This window comes from Panthera uncia (genome assembly GCF_023721935.1).
Source record: "Panthera uncia isolate 11264 chromosome A3 unlocalized genomic scaffold, Puncia_PCG_1.0 HiC_scaffold_11, whole genome shotgun sequence".
NCBI classification, from domain to species: Eukaryota; Metazoa; Chordata; class Mammalia; order Carnivora; family Felidae; genus Panthera; species Panthera uncia.
Window position 1 is genome coordinate 13194559 of NW_026057578.1, and position 22029 is coordinate 13216587.

The 22029-nt window shown below is 54.2% G+C and overlaps 1 protein-coding gene across 1 annotated transcript in view; it reads left to right on the forward strand.

Moving 5' to 3' along the window:
- The window catches only part of SULF2 (sulfatase 2), a 91529-nt gene that overhangs the window by 31722 nt on the left and 37778 nt on the right, over nt 1–22029 (forward strand). Inside the window, exon 3 of the mRNA XM_049649924.1 lies at nt 21163–21314. Coding sequence (XP_049505881.1) covers nt 21163–21314 — 152 coding nt within the window. The remainder of the gene's footprint in view (nt 1–21162; nt 21315–22029) is intronic.

The following is a 22029-nucleotide window of genomic DNA, read 5'->3' on the forward strand; positions in this document are numbered from 1 at the left end:
GGATGTTTAAAGCCTACCTACCGAGCTTCCAAGAGTTTGAGAGGGTTTTCAGGCTAAGTGTGACCTCTCACAGCCTCTCCCTGGTCCTAGCTGCAACTCCCCAGAACATTCTAGAAGGACCAACACTAGAGCTGCTGGGCCCAACATGGCAGCCACCGGCCAGTGGGAACTATTTAATTTTAAGCTAATTAAAAACAAATCACGTTAAAAATTCTGTTTCTTAGTCACACGGGGCGCGTTTCAAGTGCCCAGTGGGTGCGCGTGGGTGCCAGATTGGATGCTGTAGATACAGAACGTTTTCCATCATCGCAAAAGGTTCCGTAGGACAGCCTCGGGGTAGCGTGTCGTTCAAGCAAAATCTTTTTGGAGGGGGTCACGCAAACCTTCCAGAATATAAAAAGAATGACAACAGTGATTTTTTTTTTTTTTTTTTTTTAATTTTTTTTTTTTAACATTTATTTATTTTTGAGACAGAGAGAGACAGAGCATGAACAGGGGAGGGTCAGAGAGAGGGAGACACAGAATCCGAAACAGGCTCCAGGCTCTGAGCTGTCAGCACAGAGCCCGACGCGGGGCTCGAACTCACGGACAGCGAGATCATGACCTGAGCCGAAGTCGGACGCTCAACTGACTGAGCCACCCAGGCACCCCGACAACAGTGATTTTTAAAAGGCAAGTTGTTCTGGGGCACCCGGGCGGCTCAGTCGGTTGAGCATCCGACTCTTGGTTTCGGCTCGGGTCGTGGTCTCACAGTCGGGGGATCGAGCCCCACATCTGGCTCCAAACTGAGCGTGGTTGAGAGCCTGCTTGGGATTCTCTCTCACGCTCTCCCTGCCCCTCCCCCACTTGTGTGTGTGCACTCTCTCTCTCTCTCAAAAGGAAGTTTTTTTTCATTAAGAAAAAAATGCGAATTGTTCTTATCGAGCCTTGGCCATGCCCAGACCTTGCTCCTGGTGCGTTACGTGATTTATCTTAATGCTCACACACGCCTTTGAGGCGGATGCCTCTCCTCCTTCCTGTACTGTTCCCCCTCAAGTCTGAGCACGGCGATCTGGTTCCTTTGCCCTTCCTCTCCAGGCCTTCCCAGGCCATCCTGTGGCTGGGTCATGGGTCAGGTTTCAGGACCAAGGGCAGCTATACAGGAGGGCTCCAAGCTGGGGCTTGTGGGCCCACCTGTCCATGGACAGGTCCTCATTCTCTGAACACTTGGCACATCCCAGCCCTTGGCCAACAGATCACTTCCGGCAGAACCTTCTGTGCTGTTGCAGGGGGAGATCAGAGTAGGAGGGCTTTCAGCAAAGGAGGGGAAACTGGGCACCCCTACGCGTCAGCCCGCCCAAGGCCGAAGAGGGGTCTGCTCTCTGCCAGGTCTGTGTGAGCCCTTTTCTACCCAGAGAAACCAAAGTCCAGCGTCTAGAGGGGCCAGGTGGGGAAGGGGGCACCGCCCCACAGTCCAGCCAGATGTGCCCATTGGATGATGGGTGGGCCCAGAGGTGCCAGATCTTCTGATTCGTCAGAAGTGTGGTACCCAGATTTTTATGTGAAATTGTCCAGATTTCAAATGTGGACTGTTTGCTGTACTTTAAAAAAATAAAATAGGGGCGCCTGGGTGGCTCAGTTGGTTGAGCTTCCGACTTCGGCTCAGGTCATGATCTCACGGTTCGTGGGTTTGAGCCCCTCTGAGCTGTCAGCACAGAGCCTGGAGGCTGCTTCAGATTCTGGGTCTCCCTCTCTCTCTGCCCTCTCCCACTCATGCTGTCTCTCTCTGTCTCTCAAAAATAAATAAACATTAAAAAAATAAAAACACCAGGCAAACCCAAAGCAAACACACCTGTGGGATGGATTCAGCCCACAGGCCACAGGTTTGCAAACTTTTTTCTAACCTGGTGGTTCCCAAGGGAGCACACTGCCCCCTAGGGGCTCAAATCTATGAAAGCATTTCTGGTGGTTCTAAAAGTTGGGGATGCTGCTGGCCTCCTGGGGGGGCAGGAACCAGGGACTTTTCGATGGCCTGTTGTGCGCAGGAGAGCCCCACGGGGCTCCCATGTTGCCTTGGGCTCCTCGTGGCTTCTGAATCTTCCGCCAGATCATCGTATGAGGGGATTCTTTTACGTTTATTGTGATCTGAGCCTTAACCCCAAATCCATTTTATACGTAAACACTCTGAATTGTCCAGGAAGCTAAGTGAGAAGTAAACGGAAGGACTATCATACCTCAATACAAAACTTTTCCAGGAGTCATGCCATATTACTGAAAATCTCGGCGCTGAGGGCAGGGCCACAAAAAATATTTGAATGGCCCCTGCCGCGGGCCCACCCAGTCTACACCTGTTCCTCACGCTCCTCCGAATCTGCGTCTCGGTCCAAGCCCCAGACTGTTCCCTCACCTCTCCTTGACGGATGTGCTCAGAAGCTCATGCTGAAATTTTTCTTTGTTGTAAATTGCCTTCCTCTTACTCTGCTTATAGACTGTAGTTAGAGCATCGTATTGATGTTTTTGGAAATGATGTGCATAAGTGGCTTTTGTTACGTGTAGATTTCTTCCAGGAGAGTAAGGGACTGTTACAAAATACTTGTCATAGAAATGGACATCAGCCTAATGGCATTGAGCGCCGCTCTTTGAAGGATCAGCTTCGTGTCAGCGTCCTCCAAGGTGATAATTAAATATCCCATGATCGACAGTCTCCCCAGGCCTTGTTCTGAGGGTCTGTTGTGGATTTTCTCCCTACCTCCCAACCCCCTACCCGCTCCATCCTTCTGGACAAAACCATGCTTTAAAAGGGGCAGAATGATTTTCAAATACAGCCCTTGCTGATGTTGACTCGGCCGGTGATAAAACCTGTCCCTAGTGCTGGGGGAGCCTGCCCTGCCCAACTCGTCAAGTTTCCAGGACATGCATGGGCCCCCGGCTTCACCTGCTGGACATGCACGGCCCTCCCAGGGAGTGTGCGGCCAAGGCCAGCATTTAATTCGAGGCCCAGGCAGCCCGCCCTCCACCTCTCCAACCACAACAGCTCAGTCTTCCTCGATAGCAGCGACCTCACCAGAAACAGGCAGGTGGCGTGCAGGAGTGAAGGGACATGGCAGACAGCAGCCTTCAGCCTCTGCTTATTCCTTGCCCCTGCTTCTCCCCAGCCATTAGCTATTTCTCCTCCCCACCCAGCATCAAGAGGAAGGAAGCTTTGAAAAATGGAATTCTGGGGCGTCTGGTGGCTCAGTTAGTTAGGCATCCAACTTCGGTTCAGGTCACCATCTCACGGTTCGTGGGTTCAAGCCCTACGTGAGGCTCTGTGCTGACAGCTCGGAGCCTGGAGCCTGCTTCGGATGCTGTGTCTCCCTCTCTCTCTGCCCTAACCCCACTCGTGCTCTGTGTGTGTGTGTGTCTCTCTCTCTCAAAAATAAATAAACGTTAAAAAACAAAAAATTTTTAAAAAAAAAAAAAAAAGAAGAAGAGAAGAGGAAAATGGAATTCTGATCATGTCATTCCCCGTGCAAGACCCTCCCCTGGCTCACCTCTCTTAGAATAAACTCACCACTCATGAAAGCTGCCAAGGCCTTGCACAACCTCGTCCTGCTCCCCTCTCTGGCCACATCTCCTACCTCTCTTCCTTTCTAACAGCACTCAGATCCCTTCTGCTTCCCCGACCTCCCTGCGTGAATTAGCCCTCCCCAACCCCTGTCAGCCTCTATCGTGATACCTTGCTTTATGTCCTTTGTAGGATTTATCATCCCGTTGAAATTATCCCGGCTGTTGTGAATTTAGTTCTTGCCTGTTTTGTTCATACTGTATCCTCATATCCAGGAACAGTGCCAGGCAGGTACTGGGTACCCAATAAAGATTTGAATGAACGGATGACGCTTCAGCCTGAGGCTTGAAGCAGAAAATGAGAACAAAATGGAATTTGGATTACTGTCTCCCTTTCCCAGCATTCAGAAATATGAGCGCAATTAGTTCAGGAAAACTTAGCTGAGTCCCCATACTCAAACATTGTCATCAGAACCCATCTTTCTGCTTCTCGGATTTTCTTTCATCTGGCTTAACTTTATTCCTTGGAAGGTTCTCCTTTGTGACCTTAAGATGGCCCTCACAGACCCCGCCCCTCCAGCACAGCGACCATGGCTAACAGAGAGAACCTCTTCCTAGTGCTCCAGCGAAAGTCTCAGGGGAGGCTTTCATTGGCTCAGCCAGGGTCACGTGCCTCTTCTCTACCCAATCACGGTGGCCAGGGGAGGTGGGACACCCTATGCCTTGCCCAGGAGCTGGGAGCTAGGATATGCACCTCAGAAGGCACGGTTACTAAAAGGCAGGAGAATGGATGCTGGGCAGAAAAATGGAACAAGTATCTACTACAGAAGCCCAAATCCGGCTTCCCCCCTCAAGGGGCAAGTGGGAGGAGGGCATGTTGCCCAGCTCTCTGCTTCTAGCACAAGATGCCTCCTTCGTGGGTAGTTACGCCCCCACCCTCCTCACCTCCTTTTCCCACAGTTCTCCATTCAGCCAGATCCCATCTCTGGCACCCAGAACTTTTACAACGTTGATCTATCACTTTGTGCAGCAGTCCGCGTTTGGTGTCTTTTCAAAAGCGGAAGAAAGAGACCCGTGTTATAACCTTGCGAGCAGAGCCCAAAGTTAAAAAGGTCTGGTTACAGAATATCAGAAACGCCCCGGCCCTAAGAGCTTTGGGGCTCAGGGTTTATTTAATGCATATCTTCCCAGCCCTGCTTCCTCAGCCAATTTGTCTGCCAAAAAAACAAAGACTTCAGTCCTGTGGCATTTTGCATCTAATATTTATAGCATTCCGGAGTTTGCAAAAGCATTTCCTTCTCACTTCTCACTCGTTCCTCAGGAGACCCCAGCTCCACCTCCAGAAAGTTAGAGGGATTGTTTTCCTCCGCCCAGATCAGGAGCCCCTAAAAGCCACACGGTGCATGGTGAAGGTCTCACAACTCAGAGCCGTCTTGTGGGCGACAGGGGTGGGATTGAACCTTAGCCTGGACCAGCTCGGCTTCTATTCTGCGCCCCTTGGGACTACATGTGGGTCTTGCAAGACGGCAGCCAGCAGCCTGAGTTCACACTTCAACCCCGAAGATGTTCTGTTTGAATTATAAGGTGGTTTGTTTTTTGTTTGTTTTTTTTTTTAAATCTGGAAATTTCAGCAAAACATTCGGCCTCCATACTTTGTTTTAAAATGGGGCAGAGGGGGCGCCTGGGTGGTTCAGTTGAGTGTCCGACTCTCGATTTCGGCTCGGGTCATGATCCCAGGGTCGTGGGACCGAGCCCCGAGTTGGGCTTTGCCCTGAGCATGGAGCCTGCTTCAGATTCATTCTCTCTCTCTCTCTCTCTCTCTCTCTCTCTTTTTTTTACTCTCTCTCTCCCTCCCTCTCCCTCCCTCCCTCCCTCTGCCCCGTCCTCTCTCTCTCTCAAAAAAAAATTAAAAATAGATAGATAGGTAGGTAGATGATAGACAGTTGATCTTGCCAAATATCAGCAACATTCCTAGACAGTAGGGGTCAGCAGACTATAGCCCACAGAAGTTTGGGAGCTGTTTTTATCAATAAAGTTTTATTAGAACACAGCTCTTTCATTTACCTATTGTCTGTGGCTGCTTTCACTCTATCGTGGCAGAGTTGAATAATTGCAGCGGAGACCATGTGGCTGCAAAGTGAGAACTGCAGTCCGACCCTTTGCAGGAAAGGTTTGCTCTCCACTACTAGATGGCAGCAGCCAGCTGGATCTGGGGCACAGCTCCCCCCGCCCCCCCCTTCCCAGTATTTGTTAGGATACAGGTACAGCTGAGGGTGCTTTGGTCCCCAAAGAACAGTGGTTTAGAGGTGGTAGGTGCTTATTTTTCTCTCCTTCCACGGTCTGGGCATTAACAGCGCAGGGATGATAACAGTCTGCGATGTTGCCCCACCAACCCGGGGGGACTGCCCCTGTCCAAAACCGCTCACCACGCCCACATCCGGAAGTAGGAAATACGGGGGTGGGGGGGGCACACCCACTTCCTGTGGGAACTCCCACCACTCCCACCCATGTCTCCACCAAAGGTCGATCACGGCCACAGCCAGCTGGGAGGGAGGCTGAGAACGTCACCTCCACCCCGGCAGCCTTGTGCCCAGCTAGTAATACTGTTTCTGCGGAGAAGAAGCAAATGGGCACTGGGGTGACACGGCCGACTCTGTGGGAGTTCACAGGCAAGGCTAGAACCTCCGGTCCCCACACACCTCTCCTTCTCTTATCCTTGGTCCGTTTCGTTCCTCTACCAGAGCAACTGAATCTCATTTGAGTTTCTGTGCCAGGTCGTAAATGATGTACACTCTCTCCCCGGGGAGGAGGAAGAAAGGGATGTGATGTATTCCAAGGGCAGAGGGAAGGTTGCAGGCATGGGATCCTAAAAAGTGCGTCCCCTTCCCGCATACATTAGCGATTGGGAAATCACTGAGCTCAGTACATTCCTAGATCCGTTCAAAGTGCTGGGCCAGGGAGAGGCTGAACTGTACTTTGGAAGCTGGAGTGCCCGGCGGGGACCGTGGGCAGGATTCTCGCTCGTCTTGGGGAAAGAAACACCGTCGTCTTTGACGGCATGAGCTGGGTCGATCCCACCAAACTCCTGGAAGTACTTCCTACATCCGGCCTCCCGCTTGGTTCTCCTCCTACCCCACCTGCAGCTTCTCTCCAGTCCGCGGGGCTGCTGTCCTCCCATCCTGACCCCTTATTCCGGAGCCCGGGGCCCTCTTCTCCTGCAATACGCATTCCCTAACTGGGGATTTTACCCCTTGGAGAGCCACGTGCCCCCCTTGGCATCTGTGCGGACCCTTTTCAGAATACGCTCAAACTTAAATGCGAAGAAGAAAATACCCAGGATTGCAGAGGAAGCCAGTTATGTCAAAACACATTCATCACAATACTGTCGAACTGTGATACGTGTGCTTCTTCCCACGTTCAGTGACATGACGTGGTGGTTATTGAGCAGATAACTGGTAGGTCTTAACAACTCGCATGATTTCATAGTAATGCTGGCTTCAGTGATAGTTTGAGAGGTCTGTTCATTGGAATGCGATGTGAAAATATCTGACTTCTGGTGACCCAGGCACAGGTACTAACTACTGTGACTGTGACTTGTCACCTTCATTTCTTATTGAAGGAGATGCTAGTTAGGGGATAATGAAAACAAACACACATGTAGTTTTTCCATCCAAATTCAGGAACCACAGATTAAGAACCCCTTCCTTAGGTGATCTCATTCAATTCCATGGTATTAAATGCCGTCCAAATGCTGACCCCTCCCACGTTTCTACTCCCAGCCCGGACCTTGCCCTTGAACCTGAACGCACGCATATCTCCAGATGCCCTCTGTCTCCACCTCCGCTAACCGACTAACGAGAACCTCAAGGTTAACGTGGCAGACCTCAAGCTCTTCGTCACCTCCACCACAGGACCTGCCCCTCCCGCGGCGCCCCCTTCCTAGATGATGACGGGTGTCCTTGGTGCCCAGGACAGAAACCTCCAAACTGTCCTTGACTCCTCTCCTTTCCCACACCACATCTAATCCATCCACAGACCTTGGCAGTTCCACCTCCAAAAATAGCCTGAAACCAGCCGAGCCCTCCACCCCCGCCCGCTTACAACCATCCCGGCCTCTCTCCTGAATCACGGTGACAGCCTCCGGGGGTCCCGCCTCCCCGCTTCATACTGTCCTCAATCCTAGAACATAAGCGCCACGAAGGTGTGGTTTTAGCTGTTCACACGCTTCCTTTTGTTCGGTGGTGTCCCTGGTACCTAGAACCAAGCCTAGAGCAAAAGCGGTGCTCTTCTGAATGTTGAATGAATGAATGCATGCATGCACACGTAACATCCTGATAAGTAATGTTAAACTACGAACGGCGAGCAGCATTGGGGGCAGTTTCCCTGTGTTTCCTCATTGAACGCTCCCCAACGACTTCGTCAGGCAGGCATATTATTCTCCCCATTTTATGGTTGGGAAGACTGAGCTGGTAGGCCGGAATAGCTGGACTTAAACCCAGGCCGTCAGGTCCAGAGCCCCCCATACGCAACCTCACGCCCGACTACCCCCCAAGATAGAAACACCCCTCACGCCCCACACGTCTGGCAAGAGTCCCGGGGATGATGTCCGGCTCCGCCCCGCGTTCCCATGCTGACGCTCTGAGAAAGGCCAGGCCCTCGGGCTCTGGGAATGGCCTTCCCTCAGCAGCCCACGGGCAGATAAAGCTTGGGAGGGTGGAGCATGGGGAATGAACTGGGTGTGGGAATCTCTGTCCCGCCTGGAATTCCAGCGGGAGGCGCTCTGGAGAGGGTAGTCGGGGGCCTGTTAAGGAGCAGGGTCTCTGGGATAACAGGGTCCGTTTGTCCTTGTGCCTGACTTCAGCTGTCGAGCAGTCCACTTGCTGTTGCCTTTGTCCCTGCCCCCCACCCACCCACCCGGGGGACAGTGACGGGACGTGCCATTCTGCAGAGATGTGGTCCCGCAGAGACGTGGTCCCGCAGGGGTACAGTCCTGCAGGGATGCGGGGCAAAGGTAGCGTGGAGACAGCCCCCCGGGGTTTGAGTCTCAGTTCTGCCACTCACCAGCTGTGGGACGTTGGGCACAAAAAGGACTTCACCTCTCTATGCCTCAGTTCCTCCGGCTGTAAACTGGGGACAAAAACCACGTCTGTCTCATTGGGTTGTCGTGGAACATCATCATCCTCTAACCTAGCGGTTCTCAGAGTGTGCCCCCAGGAGCCCTGGACCCAAAACCATTTTCTCGATGATACGGAGACAGGATCTGCCCTTCACCCTTATTTGCTTCCAGTTTGCAGTGTTCTCTGAGGGTGCATAACATACCCACAGTTCTCTAAAAAGGGCACGAAAATACCCCTCTCCTTTCTGTGTGCATATCCAGCAAGGCTGGACTTTTCTTGAAACATCACCAAACAACATATCTCACCAGGCTGCACGCAGGAGTAGACCTGTCCACTCCAATCCAGCTGTCTTCTGCTAAACCGGACTCCAGAGAGACTGGCAAAAATGTAAAACAGTGCAGCTCTCCTCACTGATTTTGTTTTGCTAAAATGCTTACCGTTTAAAAAAAAAAAAAAACACATACTAACAAGTAGGTTTATTATTACCATTTTTAGATAATGTGTTTGAGACTTGTCAGTTCTCTGACATGGTAGAGATCGCTAGGTAGCTAATGGGGGTCCTCAAGAATCGTTCAGAGTCACTAAGAGTCTAAAGGGACCTTGGTAACCGAACGATCGAGGACCGGGGCTGCTGACTGGCCCTGGCCTTGGGCTCTTCCTCAGTTTTGCAGGGCACCCCACAGTGAGTCCTGCCCCACGTGGATTAAATGGATCCAGATTCAATCAAACAGATGCCACGAAATCAAACAGAAACACAGTGATGTAAGAATTCTCCCTGCTTCTCCACTCAGAGATGATGTAGCCGCGTGATGGGCGACGGGAATCTGCTCTTACCCTGGGAGGGGGGTGTGGTTCCCCCCCCCCCCCCGCCTCCTATAACCTGGGTGTTCGGTGGGTCCGTCATTTGGTCATTTGTGCCGCAAACGTCTGTTGAGGTCTCACTGCTCCCCAAGCTCTGTTCTAGATGCGGGGACACGGGCAGGAACGAGCCACGCAGGAAGCCCTGACCTCAGGGAGCTGATGCTTCTCGTTGGGCAGGCAGGTGATAAAAACCAGAAGACAGTTGCATTTGTTGGGTGGCCAGAAATACCACGGAGAAACAAAGCGAGGAGAAGAGGGAGCACCGGGGTAGGGAGAGACCATTATAATAGGGTGGTTCGGGATGTAACCCAGGAAGGTGATATTTGAGCGAGTGCCTGGAAAAGGTGAGGAAGCGATCCAGGCAGGCGTCTGAGGAAGGGGGGTCCTTCAGAGGGAACAGCGAGGGCAAAGGCCCTGAGGCAGAAATGAACTTGGGCCTGGGAAGACAGGAGGAGGCCGCTGTGGCTGGAGGAGAATGGATCAAGGCAAAATGAGGGAGATGAGGTCAGAGAGGGGACGCAAGACAGATGCCATGGAACCTTGCAGGCCATGCCAAGGAGTCTGGATTTTAGTGAGAGTGTGATACAGAGCCACTGAAGGGTTTCACGCAGGGCTGTGGCTTTATCGGATTTGTGATTTATCAGATGCCTTGTGGCTACAGTGGCAGAAGACGAGGGAGGAGGCTCTGACAGGGTCCAGGTGGGCGAAGGTGTGGCTGGGACCCCAAGCCGGTCACCGGGAGATGCGGGAAGGGCTCCGTCCTGGGTCCATGCTGAAGGGCGAGCCTCCGTGAAAGGCCGTCAGTGGACGTGAGTGGGGACAGAGGAGCCAAAGACCCTGGCAGGCGTGTGGCCTGGAGAGTCTGGCACTCGCTGGAATGTCGGGAGAGAGGCAGGTGCGGGGCACCGAGCAAGAGTCCAGCCTGATCCGCCTGTTGGGCACCAAACGAGTTGACCTGAAGGTAGATAATGAAGTTTGTAATCATCCAAACGACACATAAAAATGGGGAAACGCCTGAAAGAGGCCCACAGACGTCTGGAACGTGGAAGGTGTCACGAGAAGCAGAGACCAAACCCCTGGCGTGTGAGATGGAGTGGTTTGTTCTGGGCAAGATGGACTTTCCAGAGGGTTCTACTTCATGTTTCGCTGGCCTCTCCAAACTGCTCTGGCAAACGTCGCTTATCGTCGTTGGCTCGGCTCTGCGCTCCGGCCCATCTTTGCCAATAGATGTGGGTCGTGCCCGGCCCGTTGCTCTGTGCGGCGTAAACGTCCTCACCCAGGCTCGTTCCAGAGTCTCGGAGGGGCCTGGTTATTTTTCCGAGATGGTGTCACCTCTGGTGTCTATTTTCATTTCTCCAGAGACCCGTGTTTTCATCCCCGGCTCAACCCCCAAAAAGGAAGCGGCTTCTGTTTTAGGGACTCTGGGCCAGACATCATCTCATTGGTTGCCGTTCCCATTTTATAGATGGAATTACCGAGGCTGAGAGAGAGCCACTCACTTGCCCCAGGAGACCCAGGCCCTCCGACTCCGGACACCAGGCCCTTGAGGGCCACACTGCACCACCCCCCGCCCCCGCATCACTGGAGACGCACACCCAGCCCAGGGTTTCTCAGCCCGAGCTCCGGGTCCTTGTCTGTGGTGAGGGCCGCCCTGTGCCCGGTAGGGTGGTTAGCGCGTCTCTTGTCGGGCCAGCAGCACTCTGTCCGACAGCTGGGACAAGCCACAGTGTCTCCAGACATTGCCCGGTGTCCCCGGGGGAGCACTCGCCCCAGCTGGCCCGATCCTTGTTAAGAGTACTCCAACACAGGAGAGAGGGAGGCTTGAGACCCTGGTCAGCAGCAGCTTTGCACTGTGTGGCCTGTGTCTCACGCCCAAAACCGTTGACCCGGTCACCTCGTCAGCAGCTGTGACTATGTGGCCGCTCCAGGCCAGGTACGGGAGGGTACCGCAGCACCCGGAAGGGGCCCGTGCCCGGGGACATGATGATAAACGAGGAAGCAAACACCCACGGGTGATTTCAGAGAGTACTGAGGGCCACAGAGAAGGTAAACAGCCCGGCACAGGAGGATGGGGACCTTGAGGCAGGGCGATCCGGGCCAGCTGCTCGGACGAGGTGCCATCTGATCTGAGACATCCCAGTGAGTAGGAGCCAGTCCACGTGAGGGGGGTCGCAGGTGCATGTCTGAGGTAGAGAGAAGAGCAGGTGCCAAGGCCCTGGGGTGGCAATGTGTTGGGCGCGCTTTAGGGAACGAGAGGCCGGGAGTGGCTAGAACGGAGGGAGCAGAGGGGCGAGCGGTGGGAGACGGGGGCAGAGGTAGCGGCACTCGCGGGCAGCCAGGCCCTGAAGGGGGAGGGCAAGAGCGGTCTCGGGTTCAGAAGGGTCTTCCTGGCTGTTTGGGGGTGGCCGCGTTACGGGAAGGCAAAAAGGGACGCGGCAAGATGAGGGGAGGCCGTTTCCACTGTGAGCGAGGACATGAGGATAAAGAAGCAAGACACGTTTCCATCACTTTTGAGACCTTCCCACCCTGAGGGCCTTTTGCCTCTTTTATTCGGAGTCCCAAACACGGGATCTGGGGAGTCAGGTTGCAGCTGTTGAGCAACTGTCTCCTCGGGGGGCCTTCCAAACCTCCAACCCTTTCTCTGCCTCTGAGTCTCCTAGCTCAAGATGCAAAGTCCCAGAGTAGAGTCTGATTGGCCAAGCTCAGCCATACACCCACCCCTTAGGTGGGAAGGAGCACCCTGATTGACAGCTGGGACCTTTGTATTTGGGAAGAACCAGGGATGCGGTGGCTGTGGCTTTTCAGGGGTTCCCTGAAGGAAAGGCGTGTGCGTGTGTATTCGTGCATGTGTGGGTATGTTTGCTCCAAAATACGGAGGAAACTCCCAAGTCAAAATGGATAAACATTCATTGAAATATTTAGATCTGAATGTAAATCACGAAACGTAGCATGATTCAACCAGTCAACTCTGGAATATTTCGACTCATAGTTGTTTATCCATTATTGCTAATGTAGGCTGTGGGGAGAGACGGTGTGGGGACAAATGTGCCTTGGGAGACGCCAGTGTCCTTAAAACAGCCCGGCTGACAGCTCCATCCAGATGGCCCACGAGGGGCGGGAGAAAGCTCCCCACCGGCAGTGGGTACTCTAAGTCCCACCTTCCCCCCGCATGACGGTAGGCAGTGGCTTGCTGTCATTGCTGTGCACCAAGGCACAGAGGGGTGAGGTCACTTGCCTGGGGTTCCACAATCGGGAGGTGACAGACCAGGAGACTCTGGCTGCAGAGGCACGCTCTCGGCCGTTCTCCTGTGTCGCCTCCCGCGTCACCCAGACAGCGGACTAACTCGTGGCTGTCCTGAGGTTCAAGGGTGCAGCACAGAGAGATGCCCCCAGGATTCCTGTTGCAGAAACCCTCTGTCGCCCCTGTATCCAAAACGATGCTTTCATCTGCCCTCCTGTGCCGGGTTTACCGCCAGCTAATCTCAGTCTCCAGTCCCTGCAACACACGGCTTTTAGAGACCACAAATGCGATTATGACGAGGCAATTTCAGTTAGATTCAGGGCTGGGAGAGATAACAGAAGGGCCTGGTTCTCCCATCAGACTCTGAATGGCTCCCCAGCAGCACTTAACTCAGACAAATGGAGGAAGCAGCCGGGAGGGGAACTGGGCACAGCAGCTTTCCGCTGAAGGGCCGCCTGCCCCGGCCGGCAGGACCGGGAGGGAGGGTTTCAAAAGGACTTGGGGGTTAACAAATCCCTTTAAAGTTGGCGGCGAGGGAGGGTGGATTTTGACATCGGTCTCTGCAAGGGCTCTATTAAATAAGGTATTAATGGAGCAGGGAGGGGGACCCGTTGGTCATGACGAAACTAACGGTTAGCGGGCCTACGTCGTGTGCCGGGTCTGAGCAGTACAGGCATGTCTCAGAGATGTCACGTGTTCAGTCCCAGACCGCCACAGCAAAGCCAACAGAGCACTAAAGCAAGCCAAAGGAATTTTCGGTTTCCCCGTGTGTAGAAAAGTGATGTTCACATTAAGTGTGCCATAGTGTCGTAAAAAAGCAGTGCCTGGGGGCGCCTGGGTGGCTCAGGCCGTTAGGCGTCCGGCTCTTGGGGTCGGCTCAGGTCGTGATCTCACGGTTTCGTGAGTTCGAGCCACGCATCAGGCTCTGTGCTGATGGCGGGGAGCCTGCTTGGGGTGCACTCTCTCTCCCTCTCTCTCTCTGCCCCTCCCCCACTCACGCTGTCTCTCGCAAAGAATAGAGTTAAAAAAAATTGTTTTAATAAAAAAAAAATGCAGCGCACATACCTTAATTTAAAAATATTGCTAAAAAATGCTCGCCATCATCTGAGCCCTCAGTGAGTCGTAGTCCCTGATCGCAGATCACCATGACAGATGTAACAGTGGTGAGAAAGTTTGGAATGTTCTAAGAATGACCAAAACGCAACACAGAGACACAAAATGAGCAAAATGCTGTTGGGGAAAAAGGGTGCCAGTAGGCTTGCTGGACTCGGGGTTCCTCACGCTTTCAATTTGTAAAACATGCAGTGTCTGTGAAGCACAATTAAACGAAGCGCGTGGCGCGCCTGGGTGGCCCAGGCGGTTAAGCCTCCGACTTCGGCTCGGGTCATGATCTCACGGTCCGTGGGTTCGAGCCCCGCGTCGGGCTCTGTGCTGACAGCTCGGAGCCTGGAGCCTGCTTGGGATTCTGTGTCTCCCTCTCTCTGCCCCTCCCCTGCTCGCACTCTGTCTCTCTCTTTCTCTCAAAAATAAACATTAAAAAAATTTTTTTGAATAATAAAAATAAAGCGAAGCACGAGACCACGTGGTGTGCCCAGATGTGTGTGTTAGTTCGGTCAGCAAACCCACGACATGGGTACTGTCACCTTCCCCATTTTACAAATGGAGAAACTGAGGCATCAGAAGATTAAACCAGTTGCCCAAGGACACACAGCTTTCAGTGTTGCAACGTATCTCCGAAAGCCCCCCCTTTTTTAAAAAATTTTTTTAATGTTTATTCCTTTTTTTTTAATTTTTTTAAATGTTTATTTATTTTTGAGACAGAGACAGAGCATGAGTGGGGGAGGGGCAGAGAGAGAGGGAGACACAGAATTGGAAGCAGGTTCCAGGCTCCCAGCTGCCAGCACAGAGCCCGACGCGGGGCTCAGACTCACAGACAGTGAGATCATGACCTGGGCCAAAGTCGGACGCTTAACCGACTGAGCCACCAGGCGCCCCATCTGAGGGCCCCTTTAACGTGGAGTGTTTTTGCTGGCGTCCTTCCTCTGGGACATCTGCACCCTTTCTGTCGTGATCACATTGTATCGGTGACTGAGCTGTCTGGCTGCAAATGGAGAGCTTCCCGCCCTGTGCGTGTCGACCATCCCCACCCACGGTCAGCTTCGTTTCCTCTCGGGCTCCTTTTCCCTTCCCCTCATGTTTCCACTTCAGCTAGCTTTTCATTTCTTGGTTGCTCTCTCTCATCTCTGTTGGCCACTTCTCCTCTTCGACAATCCACTTTTGTAAGGGGTCTTGTAGACGTATCACCAGGAGACAGGGAGGCAACCCAGCCACGCGCTCTGTTGTCTGTGCGTGAACCGAGTATCAGATGCACGGGGACCGGTCACCGACCGACTTTGCAAGAAATGACGTGACCGGCCCCTGGTCCTGATGTGCGTGTTCCTTACACAGTGATTGGTGGACTGGAGGGCCAGTAGCCACGTGTGCACCTTGTGCAGTTACAGTTAATGAGCCTCAGTGGCTAAGTCGGAACCACGTTGTGGGAGACTGAACTGGGGAAAGTGACATTTGCGTGTATCGGGACCACGCAAGGCGAGGACCGCCTGTGACTGGCTGCTCTGTTCTTGTTGTCATTGCCGTTGGGTCGGGAGCCCCCTCGCTGCCTTGGCCCAGTTCAGAGTCTACTTCTGGCACCTGTTTCTCCAGATTAAACACAGCCCTGTTTCAATCCCTGAGGGATCCCTCACCCCGCACAAGGAATTTTGCTCATAACACCAAGGGTCGAAAATCCCTTCCTACAAAGGGCCGGAGAGTAAATGTTTTGGACTTGCAGCCACACGGTCTCTGTTGCAACAACTCAACTCTGCCATCGTAGTGTGCACGCAGCCGTAACGACTATATAAACACATGGGTGTGGCTCTGTTCCAGTAGAAGTATTTACAAAAACAGGTGGCAGCCAGATTTGCTTTGCCAAACCCTGCTCTCCGCTAAGCGTCTCATCTGCTTTTCCTTGGGTCTTTTGATTGCAAGTGCGAGAGCTCAACTGAAAAACTGAATTAAGCAAACAGAACAACCACCCCCTCTTGGTGGCAAGATGGCTGCCAGCAGCTTCAAGTTTATGTCCCCATCAGCTTTAAGCCATCTCCAAGAACGTCCCTTTTCCGGCAGCTCCCCAATGAGGGCTCACCCTCATTGGCCCAGCTTGGGTCACATGGCTGGCCCTGAACCAATGACAGGTAGCCAGGGGAATGTAGTCCTCTGATTGGTCCAGCTGAGATTATGCCTGCCACCCTGGCGTCTGGAGTTAAGATCAGCCCATGTGACTTAAGTAAGGAAGTAGTGGTACCCAAAGGACCACAGTCAGGATCAAGCAGGCAAAATAAAAGTCTCCACTTCCAGGGGTAAATTTCCACCCTGTGCCTGGTACCCGGGAGGCAGTGAGCGCTCCATCCTTTCAACGGATGCCAGCCTGCTCCCGAGGGGCGGCGTCAGCCAGCACATTATCGGTGGCCTTTCCTGGCCTGGCATTTAATTCCTCTTAACCTGCCTGCCAAGTTATTCCACCCCCACACCAGCCCCCGGGTTGGTCTTTCTTTTGCGCCGTCCAGGCCGCGAAAGCTAAACGCTCGGGGCTCCAGCCAGGACATGGGCTGTATTTTTAATCTTGATTTTAATTCTGGCTCATTCTCCTGGCTGTATCTCCCAGCCCCGGAGCCCCAGGGCCCACGCTAATTTGCTTCTCCCACCTCAACTGGTACCAGAATAACCATTTTAAAAACCGCCTGGGGGAAATCTAATCAAATGAGAGCAAAATCTAATTTGGCACTAAAAGCCTTTGACTGAAGCCCTGTTTTCTAGGGTCTCGTGGAGCCTGAATAGTAAACTCTTTCTGGATTTTTTAGGAGTTGGGGGTTGGAGAGAGGAGAGAGATGTGAAAGAGGGCATTCCAGCAGAGGAAATGGCCTCGGCCACTTTGACACCCGTGGCATTGGGTGATAATGGGCAGGGGTGGGCTTCCCGAGGCGGCCCCCCTCCAAGAAAGTTATCCCACCGGCCGGGCCAAGATTGAAGCTCTTTAGCATTCCAAGCTGCACCTTCATCAGAAAGACCTTGGTCCAGATCTTCAGGGACAAACCATAAGATCCCAAGCCAGGGTTTGGGGGACCTAGGAGAGAACCCAGTTTTCCCAGCAGGGAGATTCAGGGTGCCTTTTTCCCGCGGCTTTTGTTCACCCTTCAGGGGTGAACCTGAGGGAAGTTGTATGTTTCTGAAGCTACTTGAGGTCTTGGGTTGCTTTCAGAATGTGTCCCGATTCCAGGAAAATGCACACATCTAAAATCTGATGTATAGTATTTCAGGGGACGTGTGGGCCCTTTTCAGTTTCCCCATCATGCCTCCTGTGGCTTCTGCTCACGATCTGGTCCCTCTACCCTGTGACGTCATCTTCTCCCTTCCTCCGTGGCTTCCCTGTGTTCCTCAAATGCCTCCAAGCTTGTTCCTGCCACAGGACCTTTGCACTTGCCATTTTCTCTGTCTAGAGCAGTTTCCCTTGTATTCCTATTCCACAGCAGCCTTCCTTGACTGCTCAAGCCCTTGGTGCCTGCCGGGGCCCATCTCTAGCCACTTTGTTGGAACACCATCTTTAATTTCTTCATCACTTTGTTTTTACCAACAGCATCACCTCTGTGATCACAGTTCCCCCGCTAGAATGTCCACCCCAAGAGGGCAGGGATTCTGGTGGCCTCATTCACTGCTGTGTTGCCATCACCTGGGACGGCTCCTGGCATACCATCGGGGCCTAATAAATGGGTGTAGATATGTGAATCCACATGTGCTCGGGGCAGTGTCACCCCAAACCGAGCAGTTTCCATGGGCTTCCACCAGGCCTGGGTACAGTGATTTGCTATTTCCTGAAGATTTTCCTCTCAAATGTTTTACGCTTTTTACTTCAGTGTCTTCAAAGGGAAACTTCCCCAGTGTTTGTCACGAATGGAAAGTGCCGGGGCTCCGTAAGGGGTGGGGAGCTCCTTAAATTTCTCTCTCTTCCTGGGGCGCCTGGGTGGCTCAGTCGGTTAAGCGGCCGACTTCGGCTCAGGTCACGATCTCGCGGTCCGTGCGTTCGAGCCCCGCGTCGGGCTCTGGGCTGATGGCTCAGAGCCTGGAGCCTGTTTCGGATTCTGTGTCTCCCTCTCTCTGACCCTGCCCCGTTCATGCTCTGTCTCTCTCTGTCTCAAAAATAAATAAACGTTAAAAAAAAAATTAAAAAAAAAAATTTCACCCTCTTCCTAAGGTAGACCGTCGGGGCCTTCGCAGGAAACGTTTGCTGACCCCTGCCGTGTGTCATTCTTCCCCAAGGAGGAGGAACAGGAGAGAGGGGAGAGGGGCCGGCAGGGTTTATCAGAGTAGAGCTCCCCACATATGGAAAGACATCACATCAAATGTGAGGAATAAGGTCACTGAGGTTTAGCAGACCTTGTTTCCTGGACGGTACTTGATCTCTAGGGGCCTTTTCAGCCCTCGCTACGTGGTTCTGTTGCTGAGGAGGGGGGACAGGTGTGGGTGGCAGGTGGAATTGTTTAGGTCCGCGTTTCTCACCCGCAGACTGTAGGCATTTTACACGGGATGGTTGGTGCGGGGCCTCCCGAGCGCCGTGGGATGTTCAGCCGCATCCCTGGCCTCGGCCCCCTGGATGCCGGTTGCACGTCCCAGCCCCATCTGTAACAAAACCGAAAATGTCTGTGGACATTGCCGAGTGTCCCCTGAGGGGCAAGCCGCCCCTGGCTGAGCACCACTGCTTTCGGGGAGGGCCGCGAGTGTCTGAACATGCCGTGTTTCCGAGGGAGAAATCCAGGCCTTCCGCTCGCCCGGGCCTTGGACGCTGAGGCCCCTTAGTCCGGCCGACATCTCAGTCTTTGTGCCCTGACACCCGCTGGGGACGCACAGTCGCTGTGTAAGTGGACGCCCGCCACCTGACTGCTTTTTTTTTTTTTTCTTTAATGTTTATTTTTGAGAGACACAGAGACAGAATGAGAGTGGGTTGGGGCAGAGAGGGAGGGAGACGCAGAATCCAGGCTCTTAGCTGTCAGCACAGAGCCCGACGCGGGGCTTGAACTCTCGAGCTGTGAGATCGTGACCTGAGCTGAAGCCGGACACTCAGCCGACTGAGCCCCCCAGGCGCCCCTACCTAACTGCTTTTACTCTGTGAATATCGGATGTTACCCGGGACTCCGAGCCCGGTGGCCAGTTTCCCTGCCCCTCCTCCCCGGAAAGCTCGGGTTCTTTCTATGTCCACTTTGCCCCCCAGCCACACAAAGGGAGGCCCCACCCTGGGCTTACCCTGAAGCTGCTCGGGACCCTCTCTTCCTGTTTTCACCTCCTCTGGTGCCCAGATCCTTCCAGGAGGTGCTTCCTCAGCCTCCTGGCCCAGCTGGTGCCAGGGGAGGATTGAATGGACGTGCGTCCCTTTGTCCTGTGCCACGGGGACTCGGGAATTGGCTGCTCGGGTCCTTAAGGGGGCTTCCCACCCTGAGGCGGTCCCAGCTACCTGCCAGGTCTCCAGGAAAGTGTCCCCATGGAGGGCTCCAGCTCTATCCCCGCTCTCCCGACCCAAGCCAGATTGGGGGGGGGGGGGTCATCTCATCCTCTGCTGCCAGCACAGCCCGGCCCCAGGCCACTCCTTCTCCTGTGGATGTTCGCCTCCCCGGCTGTCTCCTCTCATCTTCGGCTCTGAGCAGGCACCTGCCCAACACTCGCACTTTGCCGGGCACGAGGCACCCTGCAACCCGCTTCAGCAGCCCCAGCTCTCCCACTCTTGAGCCCTCAGTGCTGGTTCTCGGGTGTCTCCGAGGCCCCAGTGTCCTCACCTGAAGGAGAGAGCCGGCATAGGGCCTCTGTCCCTGGAGAAACGGTCACTTCAAACTGGCTTAATCGGTTGTAATTTTTAAAACTCCCAGTCGCTCGCTGAGAAGAGAAAAGAACAAGAAAGTACCACCGAGAGGATCTTGTCTGCTCCCTCCTCCCCCACCAAGGGTTTTTTGGTGTATCCCCTTCCAGGTGAATCACGGTCATTTTTCTTTAAGCTCCGTGGCCGGTGTCGAACGTGCACGCGGGGAAGCGCGGCTCCTGAACGTCTAGCTCAGTGGGGTTTCACCAGCCGAAGCACCCGCGTTGCAGCGAGAGACAGAGAACGAGGCTGTGCCCCGGGAGGCGTGCCCTGCCCGCTTGCTTTCCTCCACCGTACGTCCGTTTTCCCCGTTTTGGAGCATCTTCTGAATGAGACCGTGCGGTGTGCGTTGTTCCATATCTGGTTTATTTCTCTTAAGGCGATTAGGTGGTTGAGACGCGTCTGGGTTGTTGTTTCTTTTTGAGAGCGAGCGTGCGCACGCGCAAGTCGGGGGTGGGGGGCAGAGGAAGAGAGGGGGAGAGAGAGAGAGGATCCCAAGCAGTCTCCATGCTCAGCACAGAGCCGGACGTGGGGCTCGATCTCACGACCACGAGATCTTGACCGGAGCCGAAATCGAGAGTCAGGCGCACGACCCACCGAGCCGCCCAGGCGCCCCGAGACGCGTCTGTGTTATTAAACGCGACATCCCGCGACGGGAACATCCACAGTGGATTCAGCCACCCCTTTGGTTGACGGGCTTCCGACTGGCTCCTAGCTAGCTAGCTGCTGTCGCGAAGAGCGCTACCCTCCGCGCGTCCTGCTCACGCTCGTGAACCAACGAATGCTTTACGGTCGAGCGAACACCCAGGGTTCCAATCGCTGGGGCACAAGGTGCGAGCGCGCTCAAGCTCAGCAGACGCCGCCAGCCAGGGTCGCCCGCGTGGCCCAGGCAGTGAATAAAGGGCCCGCGTTCCACATCACCAGCAACAATCGGCACCGTTCTTTTCTAACGTCAGCTCTTGTGTTCTGGTCCCGTGTCGCAGGCAGGGTTCGAGGGGCCCATAAGCCTGCATGGGAAAGAATCGCACTCTTACTTTTATGGACCCTGCACCGTCGCTTAGCATCGCCTTGGGCGGGGAAGGTGGACCATGCACCGTAAGCCGAGAGGATCTGTCGTTTGGTCGCCATAGGAGTCACCGATCTCGTCACGCCCCACGGCAGTGGTTGCAGATGCCGCAAAATATTCTCACTTGTCACCACTGTGAAATTATTATTCTTCCCAAGGCCCTTTACCAGCTGTTTTGAGAGGGCGGGTTACTAGATGGCACGTTCTTTGAATGCTCGGACAGTTACGTTTCAGAATAATTTACTCGCTCTCTAATCCTATATATTTTATTTTAGGCTTCGCCTGCTTTCGAAGGGCTCGGTGGCTCGGGGTAGCGCCGCTTTCACACCTCGGGGACACGGTGGTCGGGTGGCAGACAAGGCTCTTGCTGACCGTGTTCTCACGTGGCCTCCTGACCCTTCTCCCCCTCCAGCTTTCTTCGGGAAGTATCTTAACGAATACAATGGCTCCTACGTGCCACCAGGCTGGAAGGAGTGGGTCGGCCTCCTGAAAAACTCCCGTTTTTATAACTACACGCTCTGTCGGAACGGGGTGAAGGAGAAACACGGCTTCGATTACTCCAAGGTACGTCCTGCGTGGCCCCCTCGGCGGGGGTGGGGAAGGGGGGCGCAGCGCGGAACGTGACCCGGGAACTCCACTGCCTGGCTTTGGAGGGTGGCCCTGCCCTAGACGAGGGATCTCGCGCAGCCAACGCGTATCATCTCGGTGTTTTCATCTCTCGCGTAACAGTCTCTGAGAGCGTTGTCCGCAGTCTGCCGGGGCAGAACATTCTGGCAGAAAGCGCGCGCACAGAGGGTACCGATCCGTGAATTTTCGCAAACCGAGCAGGCGCGTGCACCCAGCGCCCAGGCCGGTCAGCAAGCAGCGCGCCCCCGCCAGCCCCGAGAGCCCCCTCGTGTAACCCCTCCCACCAGCCGTCCCCCCACGGGGACAGCCACCCGCAGACGCACGGTGTGGCACGTTCATTCTGAATCCGGCTTCCTTGGCTCCGCACCACGTTGAGATCCAGCCCCGTTGTCGTGTGTGGGTGACCCCACCCCCGAGGCGACCCTTCCGTCACCATGGATTGGCTGCGCCTGTTCTAGAACCTCCAGTAAATGGAATCGTGTGCTGTGTGCTCTCCCGGGTTGAGGTTTTTCCACCTGACGTCACGCCTGTGACGGTCACCCGTGTGGCCACACGTAATCAGCGGGAACTATGAAGCGTTCCCTTGCGGGGATGGGGGGTAGGTGTCCGTTCGCACCCGGGGGACATTGTGGTCTCCAGTTTGCGTCTCTTG